General features: G+C 38.3%; 4 protein-coding genes across 4 annotated transcripts; 1 reads left to right on the plus strand and 3 right to left on the minus strand.

Annotated features, from left to right (window-relative positions):
- Positions 1 to 4,499: 4,499 nt before the first annotated feature.
- LOC123317660 lies at positions 4,500 to 10,218 on the minus strand. Its single transcript, XM_044904266.1, has 4 exons — positions 10,048 to 10,218; positions 8,854 to 9,975; positions 8,451 to 8,798; positions 4,500 to 5,801 (listed from the first exon to the last, which is right to left on the minus strand). The coding sequence occupies exons 1-4, from the start codon at positions 10,216 to 10,218 to the stop codon at positions 4,500 to 4,502; spliced, it is 2,943 nt and encodes a 980-aa protein (XP_044760201.1).
- Positions 10,219 to 13,300: 3,082 nt separating this feature from the next.
- LOC123317661 lies at positions 13,301 to 15,214 on the minus strand. The gene has a single exon (XM_044904267.1). The coding sequence runs from the start codon at positions 15,212 to 15,214 to the stop codon at positions 13,301 to 13,303; it is 1,914 nt and encodes a 637-aa protein (XP_044760202.1).
- A 348-nt stretch (positions 15,215 to 15,562) lies between these two features.
- LOC123317662 lies at positions 15,563 to 26,087 on the minus strand. Its single transcript, XM_044904268.1, has 3 exons — positions 25,789 to 26,087; positions 25,133 to 25,709; positions 15,563 to 18,064 (listed from the first exon to the last, which is right to left on the minus strand). The coding sequence occupies exons 1-3, from the start codon at positions 26,085 to 26,087 to the stop codon at positions 15,563 to 15,565; spliced, it is 3,378 nt and encodes a 1,125-aa protein (XP_044760203.1).
- Positions 26,088 to 26,237: 150 nt separating this feature from the next.
- On the plus strand, positions 26,238 to 27,044 carry LOC123317199. The gene is made up of 4 exons (XM_044903606.1): positions 26,238 to 26,456; positions 26,582 to 26,691; positions 26,780 to 26,845; positions 26,903 to 27,044. Exons 1-3 carry the CDS (start codon positions 26,259 to 26,261, stop codon positions 26,802 to 26,804), a joined length of 333 nt encoding a protein of 110 aa, XP_044759541.1. The 5' UTR covers positions 26,238 to 26,258; the 3' UTR covers positions 26,805 to 26,845; positions 26,903 to 27,044.
- The last annotated feature ends 492 nt before the right edge of the window (positions 27,045 to 27,536 follow it).

A 27,536-nucleotide genomic window follows, 5' to 3' on the forward strand; every position in this document is an offset into this window, starting at 1 on the left:
TATATTTGTAAGTTTCTTACATAGCTCGGTGATATGGCCATCCCAGTTCAATGATTGATCTACAATCATTCCTAAAATCTTTACTGAAGGGGAGTATGAGATGTTCCCTGATTCCAATCTGAGCTCCTGTGGGGTATCAAAACCAGCGTGACTAGTTTTAAAGAGGGTTACCTTTGTCTTGTCGGCATTTACTGAAAGTCCATTTTCAGCAAACCAATTTAAAACCTCATTGACCAACCGTACGATCTCAGGATACCTCAAAGCTTTTATAAGGAGATTAGTGTCATCAGCATAATTAATCATGAAGATGTTATGTTTCATGATAACACATTCAAGGTCGATCATAAAAATAATGAACAGCACAGGACCTAAAATGCTGCCTTGGGGTACTCCAGAATGAATCTTAGCTGTGTCTGATTTAATTTCGTGAGTCAGGTCAGCTGTCAACTCTCTGTGAACGATTCAAAAGGAAAGATTCAAACCATTTCAGAGCATTACCTTTTACACCATAGTTATAAAGTTTTTTCAGCAAGAATTCATGGTCGAGGCTATCAAAAGCCTTACTTAAATCAACAAAAAGGCCAAGAATCATTTCAGAGGATTCAAGTGCGTCAATAATAACCTTGACGAAATCGTAAATTGCAGTCTGCGTCGAACGACCCCTCATGTAACCATGTTGTGAAGAGGCAAATAAACTGCACTTGTAAAAGAAATCTGTTAACTGTTTGCACACTGCCATCTCAAAAATTTTGGAGAACGTGCTCAGTATACTAATAGGCCTGTAATTAGCCAAATCATTGACATCACCCTTCTTATGTAAAGGTTTCACCACCGCCTCCTTCAAAGAGTCAGGAAAAATACCATTTTTCAAAGAGTTATTGATGATGTGAGCGAGAGGCTTACATATTTCATCCATGCAGTGTTTAACCACAGTGGCAGGAACACCATCAGGACCAGCACTCTTCTTGTTCTTCATTTTTTTACAGATCTCCAAAACACCCAACTCAGTGACCTCATCAAACAGAAAATTTTCTTCAATTTCCAGAACATGATGAGTATAATCACCACGGACTGTAGACACGCGAGAAACCGATGTAAAGTGTCTGTTGAAATCATTTGCAAGTTTTGCAGGACCGTGACAGAACTGTGGCAACTTCCTTGGTTCCTTCCCTTTGATATCCCTAACGGCAGCCCAGAGACTTTTACTTTTGTTGTCCGACTGCAAAATCTGATCCTTGTATATTTTTGTTCTCAGACCATTAAGTATACCATCATACTCCTTCTTTGTCTTCTTATAAGCATCCTTAAAAATTGGATTTCTGAGTTGACAGGTGTACAGAATGTCCAGCCTCGACCTGCAATTTTCAAGTGCGTTATCAGCAAAATAGGCTGCTCTTTTTGGACCGCGTCTAGTAGATACTCTTTGTAAGGGACAAATTCTATTAAATTCAGAGGTGAATAACTTCAGAAAAGCCTCCCACTGTAAATTTACTTCATGATAATCCAATTCATAAACCGGGCCCCAGTCCATAAACTTTAATTTATGCTTCAATTCATCCAATCTATGAGCTTGCAACATTCTTTTATAAGACTGACTTGTCTTCGACACTCCACCTGAAACACTGAGGCTTATTAATTGTGCGGTATTATGGTCTGACATATGTGTATCAATTATTCTGGTTTGATAATCCACCTGATTTGTGAGTACATTGTCAATACATGCAGATGACCTAGTAGGTTGAGAAAAGGTGTAACATAGTCCATATGAGAGCAATAGGTCAATAAATCTTTGTTTGTACCTATTCGTAGGGCTGAGCAGGTTGATATTGAAATCTCCTCCAATGACTATCATTCTGTCAGAGCTTGAAACCATCTCAAGTATTTTCTCAAACTCCCCGAGAAATCGAGCAGTCTCCCCCGAAGCAGCGTAGACCGACACCACCAGGAGATCCCTGTCAGAGCATCTCACATCTACTGCTGCAATCTCCATCACATTCTTGACAGACAGATTTAGCAAATCCACCCTTTCACTAAACTTCAAACCCTCCTTGACATAGATGGCAGCTCCCCCGTGTTCATTATAATCCCGAATATAATATCGTTCAAGTCCTTCACTTTCTGTAGCATGACTTTGGAGCCCTTCAGTCTTGGTATTCTCGGTCTGCTTTCGGGCGGCAACCCGGCATATAGAAGGTAATTTTTTATCAGCGCCCGTTCAAGTCTGCCAGCTTTAGGTGTATTTTCCACTGCCAGTGGTGTGGGGGCAGGGACTTCTTCGGCTAAGTTTTCATTGTGATCCACTTCAGCGCCACGCGGGTAGCAGCTAAGCTTGATGTTGAACAGTTCGGTTTCCGTGAACTTTTCGTTGTTCAAAAGCCATCTGACCCTATTGGATAGCAGGTTGGCGTAGGACTGTTTGAGTGGGTTCAAGTCGTTCCAGGTATTAGTTAGTGCCTGTCTGTAGTTGGCGTTCCTATTGAGTTCTAAGTCCTTTGCGATATAATGAACCCGTAATAGAAGGATATTTTCCTCTTCGTTCCATCTTGTCTATATGGATCCTCAGCGGGACGGGTTCGAATCCCGTCCAAGCTGATGCTCCTCCTTTCCCTTCTCAAGGGCTGCAAGATTTGACTTACGGTGCCATCTCGGGGGGCTGCGCCGCTCGCCCCACAGCTTACCCCATCAGGCTCTACCTCCAGACGGCTCCGAAGAGGGCCAGCCCGCTGCCCTCTACCGCCCTGTTTCATACTTCTAGTTATAATAGGAGCAACAATCACGTTCATTTATTTCGTATAAACGTTTCGGCGTATGCCTTCTTCAGTATACATTTTATCTAAAAACAACAAAAAATTAATATAATAAAATCATGATTGTGTAAATATCCTACTTTTTTCATCATCGTTTTGGTTTCGTCTGTTGTGTATTGTCTTGTCAACTAAGTCATTGTTTTGTATGTCAGCAGAGTCTTGTCTTCTTCTTTCATTTGCTGGTCTTCGCAACAATGGCATATAATGTATGACTTAGGTTTTTCGTGTTTTGTTTGTCGTTTACTACATTTTCGCTATTTATCTGAATATGGATCATTTCTAATATTTCTCTACGTTTTTGTTGAGGTTCGATTCCCAAAATTTTTGTGTCTTCGTAATTGAACTCATGTTTGCTTGTGTTCTTATGTTTATTGAGAGCTGTGGTAGCATTCTTCGTGTATTTATGTGCGTTTAGTCTGTCTTTTAGTCTTTGTGAAGTCTGTCCTATGTACTGTTTGTCACAGTCCTTGCATGGTATACTATACACTACTTGTGATTTTTTGGTTATGGGTGTTGGTGCTTTCAATTTGCTAAACACACTACTGATTTGATTACATGGCCTATATACTATTTCACGGTTGTACGGTTTAATTATATTGTTCACCTTCTGCGACAGTACCTGTATAAATGGTAATTGTATTCGCACTGTGGTCTGCGTTGTTGATTTCTTTGCATATATTGTGTGTTGTAGAGTCGGTGTGTCCTTTGTTTTATGAGTTTTTTTATGAATGTTTCAGGGTAGTGGTTTTTGATCAAGAGTTCCCTCACTTCTATTAATGTTTTCTTCCGGGGTATCGGTGATGTAAGTTTTAACGCTCTGTCTATGTATCCAATGGCTGTGCTCTTCTTTTGTGAGTGATGGTGTTGGGAGTTGTAATCTAAGATGTGACTTGTGTTCTGTTCTTTTCTGTGCCATCGGGTCAATAATTCATCATTTTTCCTTATCAGTGTCATGTCCAAGAAGTTTAAGCTGTTGTTTTCTTCCTCTTCGAGTGTGAACAGTAATGATACATGTACACTGTTGAAACGATTTAAGATCGTTTGTATTTCCGTTGGAGTTGTTACAATTAGACAGTCATCTACGTAGCGTTTGTAAAATGTTGTCTTATATTACATATATATTATATTATACACCCAAACCACACCCAAAACCAAAAAATCACAAGTAGTGTATAGTATACCATGCAAGGACTGTGACAAACAGTACATAGGACAGACTTCACAAAGACTAAAAGACATACTAAACGCACATAAATACACGAAGAACGCTACCACAGCTCTCAATAAACATAAGAACACAAGCAAACATGAGTTCAATTACGAAGACACAAAAATTTTGGGAATCGAACCTCAACAAAAACGTAGAGAAATATTAGAAATGATCCATATTCAGATAAATAGCGAAAATGTAGTAAACGACAAACAAGACACGAAAAACCTAAGTCATATATATATGCCATTGTTGCGAAGACCAGCAAATGAAAGAAAAAGACAAGACTCTGCTGACATATATATATATATATATATATATATATATATATATATATATATATATATATATATATATATATATATATATATATATATATATATATATATAGTAAGGGATGAATTTGGGTACAAGGCAATATCTGTTTCATTTCGGCAAATTTCATCTTTACAATTATATATATATATATTTTTTTTTTCCCTTCACACATAGTTGTGGTGTGCATAGAGTTCTCGGGTGCCTGCACCAAGAGGAGCTCTGTTCACTAATGGGGTGTGACCACTCGTCTGATTATTCCGACGGTGCCCAGTATGACCGCCTTCTGCATCCAGGTGACAGTACTGGGTGGTAGCTGTAGTTCTTCCAAATTTGAGACGGTTTTTTTTCAATATTAGACCATTGACACTTATTATTAAAGGCACTATATCCACTCTCCTCAACCTCCACATATCCCTGATCTGTCCCGACAGTGCCTCGTACTTGCTGATCTTCTCCGCATATGTCTTTTGCATGTTATAATCCTGTGGAACTGCGAAATCTATAATGGTGGCTGTGTTCTCTTTTTTGTTCCAAACCACCATATCGGGTCTGTTGTGTTCCACTGATAAGTCGGTTGTTATAGAAAGATCCCAATAAACCTTCGTGTTCTCGTTTTCCAGGATGGGTGTTGGTACATACAAATGGTGGGGGGTAAAGTGTTGAATTAGATCTTTATTGAGGCACAGTAGTTGATGTACCACCTTACCCATATTGTCATTTCGAAACAGATATTTGGTCCCTGCTATTGAAGAGCATCCCGCTGAGAGATGTTGTACAGTCTCCTCTGCACCATTGCAAAGCCGACACTTTGTGCTTTCAACGTGTTTTTTCATTATATGGTGGGTGTGATTTCGGGTGGGTACGACCTGGTCTTGTATTGCGAAGATTGTTCCCTCCGTTTGTGGAAACAGATAGCCCTGAGTGAGGTAAGTATTAGATGCCGCGATGTCGATGTCATCCTGATGTAAGCTTGCATAAAACCTTCCATGGAGTTGTTTTGATTGCCATTTCCGTCTGAGGTCGTCGGTCGTGTTTTCTCTTCCAGGTTCGCTTTCATTTGCCTCCGCTTCAGCGTAAGAAGCTGTTTGTGCCGCTATCCATTGGTGGACTGGTAAGTGCATACTATTGAAGTGATTGTTAATATTAATTTGTTCTTTCCAACAGGTATTCTCTATGGAGCTCAGGCCTCGTCCCCCCTCCTTTCGCGGTAAGTATAATCTCTCAATGGCTGAGTTGGGATGAAGTAGTCCAAACTGGGTCATTGTGGTCCTGATCTTTCTGTCCATCTGTTGTAGGTCGGTTTTCGGCCAAGACAGTATCCCTGCTGTATAGGTAAAAGAGGGTATGGCCCAGATGTTGATTGCCATTATCTTGTTCTTGGCGGATAGCTGTGATCTGAGTACGAGTCTGATTAGTTCCGTTCTTGCTTGTTCCTTGTTTTCCCGTTGTTTTATTTCGAACGTTTCTTGTGTAATATATATATATATATATATATATATATATATATATATATATTCTTTTGAAAAAGAGTGTTACAAACTTTTACAATCTGAAAATAACAATGAAGCGGGTGTAAAGAAATGGAACAAGAGACAGATCCTAAAAACCTGTTCCACGTTCCAGATCTCAGTGTAAGCAGAGGAAAAATGTCAACGGGGTACCATACATATCTTCGTATGATACATGAAAAAAACAGAGATAAAAACCTCAGAAAAAACTCTCTGTTTGCCCGTATAAGTGTAATGATGATGTATATGTGTAAAGAATAAGCTGAAAATAATTGAAATTGAAGGACATCTTCTTCATATGCCAAAATCCAAAAACTTCCTCCCATTCTTTCTACTATGATGGTTGACGAAGAATAATCTGAAAACAAAAAAAGAGAGAAAAAAACGAGAGGGGTGTATTGCATTTTATATTACTCATTAAATAATTTTGAAATTAGTAACCCAACTCAAAAAAGAATCGGTAACCGAATGAATACCTTCGAAACCACCCTGAAAACGATATATTCTACAACTGTTCACCAAGTGGTCTATAGTTTCTTCTTCTGCACCACACTCACATCTTGGACTATCAACAGCATTCCACCTAAAGATCATGCTATTACACCGACCATGGCCAGTCCTCAGTCGATTTAGTGTACACCAAATTTTTCTTGGAAGATCAAAGCCAGGAACTTTTTTTGAAGGATCAGTAATCAAATCTTTATTAAAGAGATTACATGAATTCCATTCTGATTGCCAAAATTCTTTATGGTTATTAGTTGAATACAGAAAATCATTAGTCCATAAAGGCTTACGAGATTTTAATCTGGCACTTCTAGAATCTGGTAAATATGATAAAATTGGAAATGAATTTGGGTAGGAATGGAATTTATTCCAAGACTTCGAGACTGCCACCTGTCGGCGAATATGAGGTGGTACGATGTTTGACAGAACGGGTAACGTGTAATAAATCGGAATAAGAAATTCGAATTAATTTGAGATAATTGAAACGAGGTATCGCTGGGACCTTTATACATTGTTGCAGCCGTGCTGCAGAGGCGATTTTTAGTTGGAAATACGATACTTTGAGGCGCTTGAGATCAGACGGTATTAAATCGTGGAAATTTCAATAATAACCAGTTCGATAAGAGTTGAAAGAGTTAGTGTCGCTCAGTCAGAAAATCAGTAGATATTGATACCCTACGTTTTTAGAGAGCAACCGGTGATCGGCGGCCTATGTAATTGATCCCAATATGATAGGGACTTCGGAACAAGCGAAAATGGTTAGTCATGTATATTAAGAAAGATTTATTAGTCTGGAGACCCTGAGAGGAAAACAGTTCTCAGAATGCGGAGTAGTCGAAATTTTCTCGTAACCGCCGAGCCTGGGAACGCTGATTTTTCAACTCAGCAAGAATGATCGTCCAATGATTTCGATTTTGGGATGTTTTGGTACCACCCATAGGGTGGGAGAGAAAGACCGGGGAAAAGGTACATCGGAAAAAGTTAGTCAGTCGGTCCGAGGAAAGTGATCAAAAATAATACCCCTTTAAGTCGGTCCGAGGAAAGTGATCAAAAAAGAATACCCCTTTAAGTCGGTCCGGGGACGTGATCTGAAAATTATCGAAAATATACCCCTTCGAGTCGGTACGGATAAGTAGAGAAGTTATAAATCTTTTGTAGAGTCAGTCAGTAAGGAAAAAGTATAGGGACTTAGAATAATCAGGTTTTCACGAAGTAAGAGAAAAGTCTAGGTAGATCACGGAATAGAATCGGAGACTCGGTCGGCTCATAGATATTTGGAAAAGTTCAGTGTAAAGAAAAGTCCAGTCCTTTGTTTTTTGTTGGTTTTGTTGAAGTAGGAACGGAATATCGGGAATTAGGTAGTTGAAGAAATTTGGGAATAATTTGAAGTTAAAGTCCGTTTATCGGAAATCAGTAAAGCAACTTTCGAGGAGTGATCGTCTATTTTGATTCGTAGTAAGAACAGATATAAACTTGCGTTGAAATTTTGGATAGGGAATCTTTAAGCGAAAAACGTTTGCGACGGAAAAGTGCGGGAAGTTCGGTTGAGTGTAAAGAATTCGCCGATTAGTGCGGGTAAAGTCTGGTGTCGAAAAGTTTTCATCGGCAGCGTCAGACAAACAGCAGTCGCAGAAAAAGGTAGAAAGTTCCAATTTTATTCGTCCTGAGTCTTGAAAGCTCCTCTAAAATTCATTGATTAAGTATTGATTTATTATTGCGCGCTAAGTTGGAAAGTTGAATTTAAATCCAATATTTTGGTTATGAAAGTATGTTTTATTGTTTTGCGCTTATTTGCATGTGTTTAAGAAATTGAAGATTTTTGTTGGTCGTCTTGGACCGAGTACGTATTTGTAGAGAAACTCTAATTTTATTTTCCAATAGATTTAATTGTTAAAGTTTTTCATGAGTTTCATTTAAACATCTCCCCAGAAATAATAATATTCAACTTCAAGACCTGTCCCTCGTGCGACGGGCCGGATCCTCATTATTTTTCCCCTTTCGAGGGCCTTCAATTTTTGTGTATCTAACATCTAAAAATAATCACCCCATGATCAGTGGAAAGCCGCTCTTCTACTGATCGGGATACGGGGTGCGTTATTACACTTGTATCCCCAAGTATTTATATCTTTCTTCCGTACTCAGACTGATTATTTCGTTGCCATCTCGCAGCCGTATATTCTCCTCCTCTGCCAATTTTCCCCTTCTAACTATCACCGCTGCACATTTCTCCAGTCCCAGCGTCATCTTGATGTCGATGCTAAATTTCCGTACTAGTTCTAGAAGCCCTTCAAGTTGTACCCTCCCCTTTGCAAATAATTTCATATCGTCCATATAAAATAGATGAGTGATTTTTGCTTGATCTGTGAGAGAATACCCATAAGTTGTTCTATTGAGCTTACTGCTAAGGGCGTTGAGTGCTAGACAGAACCAGGTTGGGCTCAAGCCGTCTCCCTGGAAGATACCCCTTTTATATTTTTAGTACCTCGACCAGCCATGAGTGCGGCACCGAATCGTACGCCTTTAAGTAGTCAATCCATGCCATTGCCAGGTTCTTTTTCCTTTTCTTGGCCTGTTTAGTTATCGCGTTGTCTATCACCAACAGTTCTTTACTGCCGCGAATTTGGCCCTTACATCCATTCTGCTCCCATGCCATGATGTTGTTGCTTTTGAGGTGACAATTTATTTTGTGAGCCAACGTGGATGTAATGATCTTGTATGCTGATGGTAGGCATGTTATAGGTCTATAGTTCTCTGGCAGGGCTAGATTCCCCTTTTTCGGTAACATGATGGTTATTCCTTTGGTGAAATATTTGGGAATTATCTGCGGGTTCTCCAGTGCTTTTTTAATTAGTTGGTCCAATATTTTATGTGTTGAACTAAGCGCCTTCCACCAATAGTTGCGTATGCCGTCTATGCCAGGCGAGGTCCAGTTTTTCATTCTTTTTATGTAGTTCTTGACGTCTTCTTCAGTAACTTCTACGGTTGGCATTTCCTGTAGGTTTTCATATGTCTCTGTTTCTGCTTTGATCCAAGGTGCATTAGTGTTATGTTGTTCTGCTTGTGACCATATCGATGACCAATATTGTCTCATCTTATCCTGGCTTGGGGGTTCGGTATTGTTCTCTGTTCTCGTTGGTGCATCCAGCTTCCTGAAAAACATTTTCTGGTTGTTGGTGAATAGATTATTTTGTTGATATCTTTGTGTTCTTTTATGATATCTTCTCAAGCGGTTTCCCAAGGCTGCTATCCTTTGTTTGAGTTTTTCTGAATGCTGTTTTAGTTTTAGTTTGTATTGTTTGTCTCCCCTTTTCAGTCTTATTCTCTGTGTGTATCCCTTCAGTTTTTTTTGGAATTTAGCACTTATTTTCTCGCTGTTCAGGGCCACATAGATGATTCCTATTTCCTTTCTCAGGGCTGTTATCTTCTTCTCCATTCTCTGCTCCCAAGGAGGTTTCTGTGGTTGCTTCTCGAGTCCTATTTTCTTAGTTGGCGTCTGTAAGATGATATTTGCAGCTAGTGCTGCGCAGTAGACTTTATGGCAAAGGTCTTCGAATCCCTTAGACTCGGCAATTGTTTCCTGCAATGCGAGGTTGATGGCTCTCACGGTATTCTTGGCCTCCGTGTTCAGCTTAATTCGAGAGATTTTGGTTCTTTTTTCAATTGGTATTCCCAACCACTTCAAACTTATTTAGTTGTAAACCCCCAGTATCTCCTGTGTTGATTCGTTAAGTATTGTCTCTGGTTGTCGTTGGTCCACTTCTTCTACGTTCATACTTGTTTCCTGTCGTGGGGTGCTTATCATTCCGTGGATGCTCCTCCTGATATTTCTTAATCTGGATGCTGGGGACTGGGTGAGTGCCTCGGCTCTCATGGCGTCAAGTTCATCTGGAGACAGTAATTTTCTGGTCTTAAATATATATATATACAGGGTGTTTCATCATAAACTGGACAAACTCATATGACGTGTAGAGAACATCGGGAGAATCATTTTTTTCTTATGAAATATTTCCCGTTTTCGAAGCATAAGGGAAATACACGGTGTTTAATGTCATTTTCGAGCGTTATTATATTGAGTGTGGTCGGTTATGTATAAGACTGGAAGTAATGGTTTCTTGTCATATCGTAGTATTTTTGGATGCTTCATTCAGAAATGGTGTAGAGCACCGAAAAAAAAAACAAAATGGCGGAAAACCTGCAATGTTCGTGATTTTTTTTTTCGGTTGCCAAATTGATTCTCATTTCCTAAATTAACACAATTTTTAAAGGATATCTGTGAAAAAATTTTTTCAGAAATCGAACACAACTTTTTTTTTACATGTCTACAGCGAAAAAAAAATTTCACTCGAAATTGATGAAATTTTTCACGATTGTACTTACTTTCATACCTAACACGAATATCAAAACAGAATCGAAAAATATCAAACGGTTTCGTTTTTACAGCCATTCAAATGTCCCGTTCGAATATCTGAAATAATAAAAAAACATGACACAGCTTGTGTTCTTAGGCCCATAATTTTTGAATTTGTATGTCGAAACATTTCAGATTGCAAAATGTATTTAAAAAAAATCAGTGAAACTTCATTGAGAGTCGAACTCCCTGCTCTGAGTTAAGTACCTATTGAAATAAATGTGGAATCTGAATTGAGACTGTTCAAAGGTTTTTAATTTTCGTTGCCAAGCAATGGCAGCACATAGAATTTGACAGAGTATTTGAATATAACTGAATATAATATTGCAACTATCTTGAAACCAATTTATGCAGTTTGAGTAGAAATTGGCGGTTAATACTTCCCAAATATTAATGGCATGGCATTATTGCGGAAATTTCTACCAATAATTCCACAATTTCACAAACGCAACAAAAAAAACCTATTAGTATAAAATTTATTCATAATTCGTTCTCAAAAATATTGCCATTTTTCAGGATACACTTTCTCGCCCTTTTCGCCACACTATCCACCGCTGAACGAACCATTTCCGGGTTTCGGCGAATCTCTTCGGCGGCTGATTCGATTCTTTGAATCAGTTCTTCTCTCGAAGTCACTGGAGCTCGCTTAACATAAACAAGACTCTTCATATGACCCCAGAAATAAAAATACATAGGTGTAAGATCTGGAGAACGAGGAGGCCATGCGACAGGTCCCAATCGGCCGATCCATCGGCGAGGGTATTGAGAATCTAAAAATTCTCGTACACTCCTCACTGTGTGAGCAGGGCAACCATCATGCTGGTACCATATTCCTTGAAAGTGACTCAAAGGAATATCTTCCAATAGATCGGGCAGAGTTTCCCTCAAAAATTGATTATAGCCATTTCCAGTCAATGTTTCAGGAAGAATGTACGGTCCTATAATGAATCCATCCTTCATTCTCGCCCAAACATTGACAGAAAATCTCTTCTGGCTATTTTTTGCTACTGTTGCATGTGGATTTTCCCTTTGCCATATTATATTATTTTTTTTTGTTGAAGAAACCATCTCTGTGGAATGTTGCTTCATCCGTAAACAGTATGAGACGTAGGAAATTCCTATTCTCACGTGTCCTTCTTAAAATAAATTCACAGAATTCTTTCCTCTTCTCAAAATCACCTTCTTCTAAGGTTTGACATGAATGGAAATGGTACGGATGGTAGCGATTTCTTTTCAAAACTCTCCATACAGTGGATTTACTCTTATTCACACTTGGATGATTTGTTAGAGTTCTCGTTGATACCATCGGATTTTCACTCACTAAATCCAGGATACGTTCTTCGTTATTTAGGATTGTTTCCTTCTTCTTGCGGTGAAGAATACCTTCTTCACGTAATTTACGCACTGTTTCTATGAAAGTTTTAAAATTAGGAACGTTTCGGCTTGGAAATCTGCGAGCGTAAATTTCCCTTGCTTTTCTCCCTGAGGAATTCGCTTCATAATAAGCCTGAACCATATAATTTTTTTCTAAAAGTGAATATTTCATTTTCGTTTGCATACAAATCGTTTCAATATACTCGAATTATTCAGTAAAATTCAAATACCCTGTCAAATTCTATCAGCTACTCTTGCTCGGCAACGAAAATTAATATGTATACTCAGAACCTTAGAACAGACTCATATTTCACATTAATACTCAACTCAGAGTAGGGAGTTCGACTCTCAATGAAGTTTCACTGATTTTTTTTAAATTCATTTTGCAATCTGGAATGTTTCGACATACAAATTCAAAAATTATGGGCCTAAGAACACAAGCTGTGTCATGTTTTTTTATTATTTCAGATATTCGAACGGGACATTTGAATGGCTGTAAAAACGAAACCGTTTGATATTTTTCGATTCTGTTTTGATATTCGTGTTAGGTGTGTTAGGTATGAAAGTAAGTACAATCGTGAAAAATTTCATCAATTTCGAGTAAAATTTTTTTTTCGCTGTAGACATGTAAAAAAAAAGTTGTGTTCGATTTCTGAAAAAATTTTTCACAGATATCCTTTAAAAATTGTGTTAATTTAGGAAATGAAAATCAATTTGGCAACCGAAAAAAAAAATCACGAACATTGCAGGTTTTCCGCCATTTTGTATTTTTTTTTTCGGTGCTCTACACCATTTCTGAATGAAGCATCCAAAAATACTTCGATATGACAAGAAACCATTACTTCCAGTCTTATACATAACCGACCACACTCAATATAATAACGCTCGAAAATGACATTAAACACCGTGTATCTCCCTCATGCTTCGAAAACGGGAAATATTTAATAAGAAAAAAATGATTCTCCCGATGTTCTCTACACGTCATATGAGTTTGTCCAGTTTATGATGAAACACCCTGTATATATATATGTATATGTATATATATATATATATATATATATATATATATATATATATATATATATATATATATATATTTTTTTTTTTGATTTCACACGAACGTGGGATATGTATGACTATTCGGGCCAGTTGGCCTAGACTAGTCATATTGTCAGTGAGGGAAGATTGCCTGGCGTATGATGCCGACCGTCCCCAGTATAACCGCCTTCTGCATCCATAGAATTGTGTTCGAGGGCAGTTTCATTTCTAGGAGGTGCTCTGTCGTCTTTCGGTGGACCAACTCATTGCTGCTGATGACTAAGGGTTTTATCTCGACTTTATCTAAGTGCCACATGCTCTTCATTTGTCTTGCCAGCGGCTCATATTTTGTTATATTTTCCCTGTAGGTCTTAGATAGGTTTTGGTCGAGTGGGACTGAGAAGTCTATGATTATGGCTGTTCTGTTCTTCTTGGACCATACCACCATGTCCGGTCTGTTGTGCTCGGCGCCTTGATCCGTGATTATGGTCATGTCCCAGTATATTTTTGTGGTGTCGTTCTCTAAAACCGTTTGAGGGGCGTATATATGGTGTGGCACAAAGTGGTGTAAAAGGCCTTCCTCCAAGCACATCAGCTGATGCACAACCTTCCCCATGTTGTCATGGCGGGATAGATATTTTGTGCCAGCTATTGTTGAGCAGCCCGAGGACAAATGCTGGACCGTCTCCTCGGCTTTGTCGCAGAGTCTACATTTTGTAGATTCCACTGGCTGCTTCATTATTAGCTTAGTGTAGACCCGTGTTGGCACAACCTGGTCTTGTATTGCCAAGAGTGTACCCTCCGTTTGGGGGAATAGGTATCCTTGAGACAGGTAGGTGTTAGAGTTCAGCGTGTCCACTTCAGACTGGTGCAAGCTGGCGTAGAACCTTCCGTGCAGAGGTTTTGCCTGCCAGCTTTGCTTCCTCCTCTCAGATGGCTCCTCTGTAGCAGGTTCTTGAGTGCCTGCTTCCTCCAGAGGCGTGGATGGGAAACGTTGTGCTGCCACCCACTGCTGGATAGGTGAGTATCCGTTCCTGAAGTACTCTCTCATTTTTTTCTCTTCTTTCAGGTAGATGTCCTCCAGGCTGCCCAGGCCCCGGCCTCCTTCTTTACGAGGTAAGTACAGTCTTTCTATTGCTGAGTTCGGGTGCAACATTCCGTTCCGTGTCAGGATAGCTCGGATCTTCCGGTCGAGTCTTTCTAGGTCTGTTTTAGACCAGGTGATTACGCCAGCTGTGTACGTAAATACTGGGATCGCCCAGATGTTGATGGCTTCTATCTTGTTTTTGGCCGATAGCTGTGTATTCATTATTCGGGTTACTCTGTTCGTTAGCTCGGTCTCAGTTTCTTTCTTGTTTTCTGGCTGCCTTATTTCAAACGTTTGCTGAACGCCCAGGTATTTGTATCTGTCTTCTTTTCCTAGTGTTGATATTGTCCGTCCATCGGAAAGCGTTACATTTTCTTCCTCAGCCAGTTTACCGCGTTTCACATCGACCACGCCACACTTTTCTAGTCCTAATGTCATCCCTATATCCTCGCTAAACTTTCTAACCAGTTCTAACTGCCCCTCCAGCTGTTTCCTACCTCTGGTGAATAATTTGAGGTCGTCCATGTAAAATAAGTGACTGATTCTGTTCCTTGCGTCCATCGAGTAACTGTATGCAGATCTGTTAAGCATACTACTAAGGGGGTTCAGTGCGAGGCAGAACCACGGCGGGCTTAGGCCATCCCCCTGAAATATGCCTCTTTTGATGTTTATTTCTGAGGTTCTATAGGATACTGATTTATTGCTCCATGTCAGCGATGTGCGCCATGTTGACATTAGGCACTTCAGGAGATGTATCACCTTAGGGTTGACCTTGTAAATCTTGAGTATTTCAAGAAGCCACGAGTGCGGAACAGAATCGAACGCCTTGTGGTAATCGATCCAAGCAATTGTGATGTTCTTTAGCTTCTTCTTTGCCTGTTTAGTGATAGTATTATCGATCACCAATAGCTCCTTACTTCCGCGGGCCTTCCTCTTACATCCATTCTGCTCCCAAGACATGATTTTGTTAGTTTTGATGTGAGTATTGATCTTGTGGCCGATGGTCGAAGTGAGTATCTTATAGACTGCGGGCAGACAGGTGATCGGTCTTGTAGTTTTTCGGTTCTGACAGGTTTCCCTTTTTAGGTATCATGAGCGTCATGCCGAGTGTAAAATAATCAAATATATAATATATATATATATATATATATATATATATATATATATATATATATTATATATATATATATATATATATATATATATATATTTTTTTTTTTTTTTTTTTTTTTTTTTTTTTTAACCACCGTTCATTTTACGGGTGAAATGCTCTACACTTCGGGCGCTTTGCCAAGATGTGTATAGCCGCTACGGACCTTGGAGAAATTTCCTTACTATTCTTGTCGTGCTCAGTATTATTTGCTTTTGTGAGCCGGATATCACATTCCGGTCCAGACAGAGCCTTTTGGTGTTTTCGGGTAGATGTTTCTCCACCAGGCCGTTAACTGAGATTATCATCGGGAGCACATTTACTGATTTCAGCTTATACATCTCACGTAGTTGGAAAGCCAGATCGGCGTACTTCGTTATTTTTTCCGTGTACGCCCTTGCCAGGTTGTCATCTGCTGGGACAGTGAAGTCCAGCAGCAAGCAAGTTTTCCGTTCCCAATCAAAGATGGCAATGTCTGGCCTATTGTGTGCTGCCCCTCTGTCCGTCACGAGAGTTGCGTCCCAATAAATTTTATGGCACTGATTTTCCAAAATGGTTTTCGGCATGTATAAATGTTGCTCTACCTCATCCTTGAGCAACCCAAGTTTTAAAGCGATCTGCTGATGGTAAATGCGTCCCATCGCATCATGCCTGCCAAGATATTCCACGGGGGCAAGTATCGGACACGAGGAGGTGATGTGCTGTAAGGACTCCGCAGCCTCAGCGCACTTCCTACATCGATCAGATGGGACCTCCTGCTTGGCAATATGCTTCATATACGTCCTTGTGGGCACCACCTGGTCCTGTATCGCCAAGAGTCTTCCTTCCGTTTCCGGGAAAAGGTAGCCTGCACGAAGGTAAGTAAGAGATTCTACCTTTTCTACTTCTCTGCTTTTCAGGTGAGATGGATATCGGCCGTGCAAAGCCTTGGCGCTCCACTCCGCGATAAGATCTTCCGCAGAGGGTTGAGGGACCTGATATTCTGAGTCGGAGAGCTTCAGTGGAGACAATCTCTGGTCCGCTTCCCGGATCGCCCTAAACATTGGTGAGTTTCTTTTCAGGAAGTGCTGCCTGAGGTCACTGATATTTTTCCCATGGACTGCCTCTAAGCTTAACAACCCTCTTCCCCCTTGATGTCGTGGGAGGTAAAGCCTGATAGTGGAGGAGTGGGGATGGTGCACTCCATATTTAGTCAGGATTGATCGTACATCCCTGTCTAGTGCGCGGAGCTCGGTCGTCGACCAATTGAGTACGCCGAATGAATAAGCCATGATTGGGATCGCCCATATATTGATGGCCATGAACAGAGCCTTGGAATTCAGCTTGGCTCTAAGTAGCAGAACAATCCTTGCCAGAAGCTTCTCCTTAAAAGACTCTTTCATCTCTGGAGTTTTTATTTCCAATGCCTGCTTGATCCCCAGGTATTTGTAAGGGACTTCTTTATCCAGTGCGGGTATTGTGATGTTATTCATCAAGGATACTCCCTCCGTAGTATCCTCGATTTTTCCCCTCCGGACGTCGAGCACGGCACATTTTTCAACCCCCATCTCCATCCCAACTGACTCGCTGAAAGCTGAAACTATCTCTAACATTCTTCTCAGTTGTTCGGAGTTCGCTCCATAGAGTTTCAAGTCGTCCATATATAAGCGGTGAGAGATGGTGACTTGCCTGTTCTTATTTATGACATATCCATAGTTGGTGTTGTTGAGGATTATGCTGAGAGGATTGAGAGCTAAACAGAACCAAATTGGGCTCAATGTGTCTCCCTGAAATATACCCCTGTTTATCTTTATTTGTTCTGTCTCCGCCAGTACATCTCCCGATCGCACGAAAAGGGAGGTCCTCCAGTTCTTCATCAGGTGCCCCAGCAATTCGATCACCTTTCCGGCTATCCCATGCATCTCCAGAACTTTCAACAGCCACGTGTGCGGGACAGAGTCAAAAGCCTTTTTGTAGTCTACCCAGGCAACGGAAATATTTCTGAGCTTTTTTCGCGCTTGTTTAGTGACAATATGATCTATGACTAAAAGCTCTTTACACCCCTTTGTCTTCTCTCGGCAGCCACCTTGTTCTTCGGTCATTAAGTTGTGCTCTCTGATGTGTCTACTGATATATTTCGTGAGCACTCCAGTAAGGATCTTATAAACCGATGAAAGACAAGTTATTGGGCGATAGTTCTTGGGATCTTTTTTATCGCCATCTTTTGGGATCAGGTAAGTGACCCCCTGCGTGAGAAAGCCTGGTAATAGGGTAGGGTTGTTAATGGCATTTTGTAGGAGCAGTGCTAGTTTTTCGTGCACGTTGTTGAAATACTTCCACCAATAGTTGTGGAGTTTGTCAGGCCCCGGGGATGCCCAGTTGTTGGAGCCCCTGAGTATTTCAGGTATATCCGACTGCCGCAGGTTTATTTCGTCCATAGGTTGTATGGGTATTTCCTGCTGTGCTTCCTCTATCCAATACGCGTTGTCATCATGGGTGCTTTCCCTAGACCACACCTCAGTCCAGAAACTGTGCGCTTTATCGGGTTCTAGATGACCAATTTCCCCTTCATCTCCTGCTTCCAGAGTACGAAAAAACTGTTTCTGGTCCTTATAAAATAGGTTGTTGTTCTTGTAGCGTTTAGTCCTCTCATTATATCGTCTAATACGGTTCCCTAATGCCTTGATTTTTTGTTTCAGGTGATCGGAAACGACTGTTATCCTTTCTTTGAAGTGCGGGTCCTTGCATTTAATGCATATTAATAATATATATATATATATATATATATATATATATATATATATATATATATATATATATATATATATATATATATATATATATATATATATATATATATATATATATATATATATATAAATGAACAGCGTCATTTTCTTTATCTACTCCTATTAAATTATATATTCACTATTCAACTGCTTTTGAGCAATTAATAGTATTTGTACACAAACAACGTGAGTTATAATAACTCACTACTATAACTCACTATAATAAATCGGAAAAGATTCTTGGAATTCTTTACGAACCGAATAGCAGGGTGGCTCTGTGCTTGTTCTACAAGTCGATTGGCCGAAAGGGAACAGTCCATTATTGTTATTGAGGGGAGGAATGTCACTTGAATAATTTTGACGTTTCGAATTTAAGTTGATACCTAATTATTGTGAATATTTTGCTGGGAAGAATTAATTCAGATAATGAAGATGAAGTATTATGTGCACCTCCAGAAATAAGACAAGCTGCTAATGTTGCCATACAAATTATTGCCCGAAAATTTAAACTAAAATTTTTATAGCATTGTTATAGGTGTGTATTGAGATTTGTCAATAAAGTTCTTTCACCGTACTTGTATCTTACTATTTATTGTTGATGTCGTAGATAAAGTATAGTATTCAACTTGCGGTAATGGTCATAACTCACTTGATGAATTACAGCACTCGCCTACGGCTCGCGCTGCAAACTTCATCTGCGTGAGTTATGACCTACATTACAGCTCGTTAAATAATATACTATTAAAAGACAACTTTCTATTTTCCTTTCTATGTTTTATTTAATTTCAACTTAGAGAATGCCTTGATTTGTCAATTATTAATTCATGTCAATTCATATTTCAAATATTGTTCATTGAAAACCATAGACAACTTATAGATGGGAAACTCTCCTACTAAACGTTTGGAGGTGATTTTAATTTCATCAACACCCACCAGACAGCGCTCGCATCGTGGTTTTCGGTCTTTCGTTACGATTTCCATCATAAAGTAAGTCAAGTGGGTGTGTTCTGTGATTTCCATTTCCTCTGTCTCATAGACAACTTAAGTTGTCTATGCTCTGTCTTTCACTGTTGAACTGTCACAGGGGTAACATTGAGTTTTTGGTTAGCCGGGTGAGCGAATATTGGAATATTCTAAATTTCAACATGGAAAGAAATATGAGGTTGAAACCTAAGTGTTGTGTTCCAAATTGTGAGGATAGGACATGCAAGCGTCATCGGTTTCTGAATCCAGAAAAATATCCTACTCTCTTCAAACTTTGGGTGGAAAAAGTGAATAATTCTATCCTAAAAAATAAAACACCACAACAGATACGGAAAACATATCTTGTTTGTGATAGACATTTTCCAAAAAATCACAAAACAGAGGGTCGAAAAGGACCCGTCCTGGTTTCTTCCTGGTGAGTTGAATGAATTGATATGACATGGATTTGTGGTAACCGAATTGGTTATTACATAACTGTTTCGTTAACTATTTATTTCAAGTAATAAATTAATAAATTTTCAGATGAAAGTGATGATGTTCTGGAAATGCAAGAATGTACGAATGTTCCAGAGATCCATGAAGGCAACAATGATCTGATGATAGGGGAACCTCCTGGCTGTTCAAATTCCATCCACTTATTGAGACGAGGAGCAGTCAAGAAAAGGGTGATGATGAACATTCACGAAAAAATTTTACTGAAAAGACTGACTTATCAGAATAGAAAATATAATGTTTGGTTTTTTCAATTTTCGTTTTTCTTAGTGCCTTTACATGTCCAACCTCTCATACTCACTATTATGATAATATATCATTCGAAAAAAATTCGATAAGATCATATTATCATATTTTGAGTGAGTGATTCAGAATTCAAAATAGGAAATAAATTGAAAGAATCAGAAAGGTGAGGCTATTTTAAATTTTCGCGCCAATTAGTACCATTTATCACCGCCAGTTGGCAGCATTTTTACAAATAACTCTTTCAACACCCACCAGGGGGCGTATTAAACCCAAACATTAGAGGGAGAGTTTCCCATCTATAAGTTGTCTATGTTGAAAACCTAAAGGAATAATAGCATTGTTTTTGATTTCTTTCATGTTAGTATGTTATTCTTAAGAGTTATCAGAGTTTATTTGTTATATTTCCAACTAAAGATAATAAATCTTTCAGATTGAAGACATCAAATCGTCTATTTCTTGAAGTGAGAAATTGAATTGATTTCCATTCTTATAAATCAAAAACTTAAGCTATCCGGTTGATATTCGAAGGACTGCACTGGGATTTCGAGCTATAATGACCACATCCATGAAAATTTGCATAGCTTTTGAAACATCAAATACTAAAGCGAAGAAAAATATATTCAAGTTCAAATGGATTCAGACTACAGGAACGGAAACATATTATGAGATTCCAGAAGACAAACAGAATCCACATGACCATCATGAACTTTTTGCTCTACCGAAGGTGAAAAATATCTTGAAATCAATGAAAACAAGAGGTTCATTTCGTACGTGTGTTATTTCATTGACTCCGGAATTGAAAGGAATATATTTTGATGCCGAAGAAGATGTGATGTTTAGGGATGAGTATTTACAAATGACTTATTCACCTGCATACGTGAAAACAGAATTTGGAGGAGAACTAGCAGAATCACGAAATACAACAGAACTGTCCTCAGACAAGACCAAGGAGAATAAAAAGGATTTCAAGAAGATAAAGGACAATTTTGTGCTGAATAATTTTGATGGGAAGAATGTTTCCGTGACTTTATGGTTGAAGAAATTTGAGTCGGAATGCATGCGTTGTGGAGTGGAAGAAGATATGGACAAAATTTTGATTTTACGTTTGTTTATGGATGGGATAGCGAAAGAATGGTTTGATTCTAAATTAATTATATTAGATTTGGAAACTGATTTTCAAATATGGAAAAATAACTGCTTAGATAGTTTTTGTGAAACAAGTTGGCATAAGCATAGAGAGGCATATTCATTTAGGTACATAGGAGGAAGTTTAGTTGACTACGCTTTCAGGAAAGAAAATTTGTTGTTGAATCTCCGAAATAATTTTCCAACTGACATATTAATTGACTTAATTGTGACAAGTTTGCCAAATTTTTTACAAGATAGAATTGATCGATCAAATGTAACAACTTTTGAGAAATTATTAGGTGAGTTACGAAAGTTAGAAGGTTCAACAAAATATGAAAATGCTCGAAATACCAAAAATGGCAAAATGAACAAATCGGCCGAACAACTTCCTTCACTAACAAAAGCAGATAAGAAGGAACCATGTTCAATTTGTGATAAAAATGGTTTCCCAGGGAGATTCCATCCAGAAGCTCTATGTCGGCTAAAGAATAGGAGATTTAATTTTAAACAAGAGAACGTATCCGGTAGCATAAGAACGGTGAACAATGTTGGGGTACAGGATGAATTAAATGAGGCCATTTCCGATCAAAAAAACTAGTTTTGTTGCCATTGATCAAATTGAAAGTGTTCGTAAATGAAAATGAATTATGTGGAATTTATGATTCAGGCTCAAATGTCACTCTTCTGAATTCGAAAGTGGCAGATGAGTTATGTCTACACATTCGAGAGGATAGGAACACATTCAAAACAGTCAATGGCAGGGCAAATTTTTCAGGAAAAATAACTACAAAAATGAGAATCAATGATATTGAAAAAGAAGTTGAGTTTTTTGTAATTAATGATAAAAATTTCGAGTATGATATTCTACTCGGATTAGATTCTATTTTCAATTTTCAATTGAAACAAGATTTTGATTTGAAAATTTATCAAAGATTAGAGATGAATGAAGAGAGAAAGATCGATTCTTTCTATAATAATAATGATAATAACAATTATTACAATATCAACTTCAATGAAGGTATACCTACAGAACTTTTCGAAGCGAAATTAGAACATTTGACAACAAATCAGAGGAATAAAATTGAAATGTTAATAAATAAATATGATAATATTTTTGCAAAACACAAATTTGATATTGGTTTGGTGCAGAATAATGAAGCACATATAAAACTTTTAGAACACAAATTTGTAGCTAAAAAGCCATACAGATGTTCAATGGAGGATCAAAAAGAGATAGAATTTCAAATAGGAAAATTGTTGAAGGCGAATCTGATTGAAGAATCTTCCTCACCTTTTGCAGCACCAGTCACGTTGGCATATAAAAGAGATGAGGGATCTAAGACAAGATTGTGTGTCGATTTCCGTGAACTCAATAAATTGATTGTTCCCGAACCACAGCCTTTCCCATTGATCGATGAAATTTTAGCGAAAACCCGTAATGCAAAGTTTTTTACTACATTAGATGTAAATTCTGCCTTTTGGTCGATTCCTGTTCGTATCAAAGATAGATATAAGACTGCTTTTGTGACGCAAAATGGTCACTGGCAATGGAAATGTTTACCTTTTGGACTTAAAACATCCCCAGCGATATTTCAACGTATTTTGAATAATATTATCAGGAAATATAACTTGAATTCATTCTGCCAAAATTATATAGATGATATTCTGATATTTTCTTCAACATTTGAACAACATATAGAACATTTGGAGGAACTCTTGAAAGCAATATGTGAAGAAGGATTCAGACTTAAATTTATCAAATGCAATTTTGCTAAAGAAGAAGTCAAATATTTAGGACATATTGTTGGAAATAACACAGTACGACCCATAAATGACAATTTGATTTCCATAAGAAATTTTTCTCCACCAGATAATCGGAAGAAGATAAGGCAATTCTTGGGCAAAGTTAATTTTTATCACAAATATATAAAAGATTCCGCTAGATTATTAGAACCGTTGCATAATTTACTGAGGAAAGATGTAAAATTCAATTGGTCATTGGATTGTCAGAAAGCTTTCATTAAGGTTAAGGACATCCTTTGTTCTGAACCAGTTCTTGCAATTTTCGACCCAAATGCCTATACGACTATATATACTGATGCCAGTATTCAAGGAGTAGGAGCTGTTCTTAAACAAAAACAGATTAATGGTGAAATGAAACCCGTAGCCTATTTTTCCAAAAAATTGAATAAATATCAGAAGAATAAAAAAGCAATATTTCTAGAATGTCTGGCAATTAAGGAGGCAATAAAATTTTGGAAATATTGGCTAATGGGAAAAAAATTCGTTGTTATTACTGATCATAAGCCATTAGAAGGAAAAGAATTTCGCACAAGACCAGATGAAGAGTTGGGTGACATGATGAATTATTTATCACAATTTGATTTTGAAATTAGATATGAACCAGGAAAACAAAATGTAGAAGCAGATTGTCTTTCTAGAAACCCAGTTCTGGAGGAAACGGAGAATATGGACGAATGTTTAATAACAGTTAATTTGGTGGCATTAAATGAAATAAAAAACGATCAACAGAATAATCTCTCAATGATAAATAATATGAAAAGAACTATTGTACAGAAAGAAATATTTTACAAATTGCAGAAAAATAGCAAAAAAATAATTTTATCGAATGATTTTGGAAAAGATTTAATCAGAAAATTGCACAATCATTATGGCCACATTTGTGCTAGTAAGATAAATACAAAAATTAGAAAGTTTTATTACATTCAAAATATGGATTCGCTGGCGAGAGAAATTTGTGGATCATGTGACATCTGTTGTAAAAATAAAACGAGAGTAGGTCAAAAGTATGGACTTCTTTCACAGCTGGGCCCAGCAAAAGAACCCTTTGAGATAATGTCACTGGACACAATTGGAGGCTTTGCTGGAAATCGCTCTTCAAAAAGATACCTTCATCTCCTAGTTGACCATTTTACTCGATATGCATTTGCGAGTACTTCCAAACACCAAACAACCGAAGACTTCATCACATTAATTAATAAAATTCAAGATAAACGACCAATCAAAACATTATTAACAGATCAATACCCAGGAATAAATTCGGAAAAATTCAGACAGCACATGAAAAATTTGAATATACAGTTGATTTTTACAGCAGTAGATTGTCCTTTTTCAAATGGTTTGAATGAACGGCTAAATCAGACATTAGTGAACAGAATAAGATGCAAACAAAATGAGAAGAAAACTAGAGCTTGGACGAAAATAGCAGATGAATGTATTGAAGAATACAATAGGACGGACCATTCTGTAACTGGATATAGCCCAGAATATTTACTTTATGGAAAAACTGATCCCATTGCTCCTGAAGAACTTATAGAAAAGAGTAATTTACCAAAAGATAAGGAAATAGCATTTAAAAATTCTTTACGTTATCATGAATACAATAAAAAACTTGTCGACAAGAACAGGAAAGATTATGATTTTAAAATTGGAGATTATGTTTATGTTGAAAATAAATCTAAATTGAATAGAAAAAAACTTGAGGAAATAAGAATAGGACCTTTTCCAATAGTGAAGAAAATTTCCGGCACTATCTACGAGATAGACATTGGAAATAGAAAAAAGGACAATAATTATTTTCATGTAACAAAGTTGCTCCCATATGACAACGCCAACATATAGTGGTTGTTGCATACTTTGTGTGGGGGGATGTAAAAATGAACAGTGTCATTTTCTTTAAAAGACAACTTTCTATTTTCCTTTCTATGTTTTATTTAATTTCAACTTAGAGAATGCCTTGATTTGTCAATTATTAATTCATGTCAATTCATATTTCAAATATTGTTCATTGAAAACCTAAAGGAATAGCATTGTTTTTGATTTCTTTCAGGTTAGTAAGTTATTCTTAAGAGTTATCAGAGTTTATTTGTTATATTTCCAACTAAAGATAATAAATCTTTCAGATTGAAGACATCAAATCGTCTATTTCTTGAAGTGAGAAATTGAATTGATTTCCATTCTTATATATATATAAATATATATATATATATATATATATATATATATATATATATATATATATATATATATATATATATATATATATATATATATATATATATATATATATATATATGGCTTTATTTCTACTTTTTCCAGCTCAAAAGTTCGCTTCATCTGTCTTGATAGCAATTCGTATTTGGCGATCTTCTCTCCGTAGGCTTTAGCGAGGTTTTGGTCTAACGGCACCGCGAAGTCTATGATGATCGCCGATTTCTTATTTTTGTTCCATACAACCATGACTGGTCGGTTATGTTCAGCACCCGGATCTGTTTGCACTGTCAAGTCCCAATAGATCTTGATATCTTGGTTTTCCCGGACAGCCGTCGGTTCGTAGATGTGATGAGGGACGAATTCTTGGAGAAGCCGTTCTCTGAGACACATAAACTGGTGTACAACTTTGCCCATGTTGTTATGGCGAGACAAGTATTTGGTGTTAGCTATAGTCGAGCATCCAGATGACAAATGTTGCACAGTTTCCTCAACGTTGTTGCAGAGCCTGCATTTTGTGTTTTCGATGTTTTGTTTCATTATGTGTTTCGCGTAGGCTCGTGTAGGAACAACTTGATCCTGTATTGCCATCAGGGTCCCCTCAGTCTGAAGATAGAGGTAACCCTGAGTGAGGTAGGTGTTCGTGCTGGGCAAGTCGACTTCTGGCTGCTGCAGGCTGGCATAGAACCGTCCATGTAAGGGCTTTGATCTCGTTTCCTGCCGGCGTGGACACATAGCGCTGGCTAGTTACCCACTGGTGCACCGGTAAGTTGCTCTGCAGAAAAAAGGTTTTAATTCTACTTTCTTCTTTCAGATAGACATTCTCCAGTGAGCTCAGTCCTCGCCCCGACTCTCTACGTGGAATATACAGCCTTTCAATAGCTGAATTTGGGTGCAGCAAACCATACTGTGTCAAGGTGGTCCTAGTTCTCCTGTCTAGTCTTTCCAGATCCGTCCGAGACCAGGTGAGTACTCCAGCAGTATATATGAAAGCCGGTATTGCCCAGGTATTGATAGCGGTCATCTTGTTCTTGGCAGATTTCGGGTGCAACATGCCGTTTTGTGTGAGCGCAGCATATAAAGATTGGATAGACGCATAAGGGCTGCGCTCACACAAAACGGCATGTTGCACCCGAAATCTGCAATCAAAAGAATATACTTACTTATATATATATATATATATTTTTTTTTTTTGAATCACCATTCTAGGGTTAGGTCGCTGAGGATGCCGGGTCATCTTGACCAAGACATATCTCAGTTGCTCGTGAGGAATCTACGTACGATACGTGTAGTCCACAGGATAACCTCCTTTTGCGCATCGCTTATTATGCTCTCATCGAGGCCGAGCTTCAAGGTATTCTCCACCAGATGTGTTTCGACAAGACCATTGGTTGTTATGATGAGAGGAAGGATTCTTGTGCATGTAAGTCTATTTATTTCTTTTACTTCGAAGGCCAGGTCGTGATATTTTAAAATTTTCTCCGTGTACGCTCTCTCAACATTGTCATCCGCTGGAATGGTAACGTCAGCTATTATTACCTGCTTCAGTCTCTTCTCGAAGAGCACAATGTCAGGACGATTGTGTGGAATGGACCTGTCTGTTATGAGTGGTTGGTCCCAGTACAGCTTCACCTCCTCATTCTCCAGGATCTCTTTTGGTGAGTATTTATGGATTGTGTGGATTAGTGATTGTGAGCATTTGCGGCATCTGTCGGTGGTTAAATTTTTCCCTATTATATTTTTCAGGTATGCTCTGGTGGGTATGACCTGATCCTGTATGGCCGTTAGTCTGCCTTCTGTTTCCGGGAACAGGTAACCAGCCTTTAGGTATGCAAGTGATTTCTCTCTATCAATTTTCTTCTTTTTCAGGGCTGTTGGGTACCTTCCATGGAGTGCTCGGCCATGCCATATCTCTGATAGCTCTTGGATGTTGGGGGGCGCAATTGGATCATTGCTAGATGACAAGTTTAGTGCTGTTACATTGTCATCTTCTTCAGATAGCGCTTTGAAGAAAGGTAAGTTTTTTGATCTGAAATATTCCCTCATCTCATTAACAGTGTTGTGGTGCGTAGTTTCAATGTTTTGTAGCCCCCTTCCTCCATCTTTTCTAGGTATGTATAGTCTATTGACCGAGGCGTTTGGGTGATGCATTCCATACCTAGTTAAGAGACCCCTTACTTGGGTGTCGATGGCTCTCAGTTCAGTTGTTGACCATTTTATTACTCCGAACGAGTATGCTAAACACGGTACCACCCACGTGCTTATTGACGTGAACATTGCTTTGGAGTTCAGTTTGCTCTGTAGTACCTTCTTTAGTCTGCCTGTGAATTTGTCCTTGAAGGTGTTTTTTACTTCATTGGTCCTTATTTCTAGACCTTGCTGGATTCCCAGGTATTTATAAGTTTCCTCTGGGCCCAGCGTTTGAATGGTGAGATGATCCTGAACTCTCATTGCCTCTCCTTCTGTTACTTTCCCCTTCTTCATGTGTATAACAGCGCACTTA

The sequence above is a fragment of the Coccinella septempunctata genome, chromosome 7 (genome assembly GCF_907165205.1).
Source record: "Coccinella septempunctata chromosome 7, icCocSept1.1, whole genome shotgun sequence".
NCBI lineage: Eukaryota > Metazoa > Arthropoda > Insecta > Coleoptera > Coccinellidae > Coccinella > Coccinella septempunctata.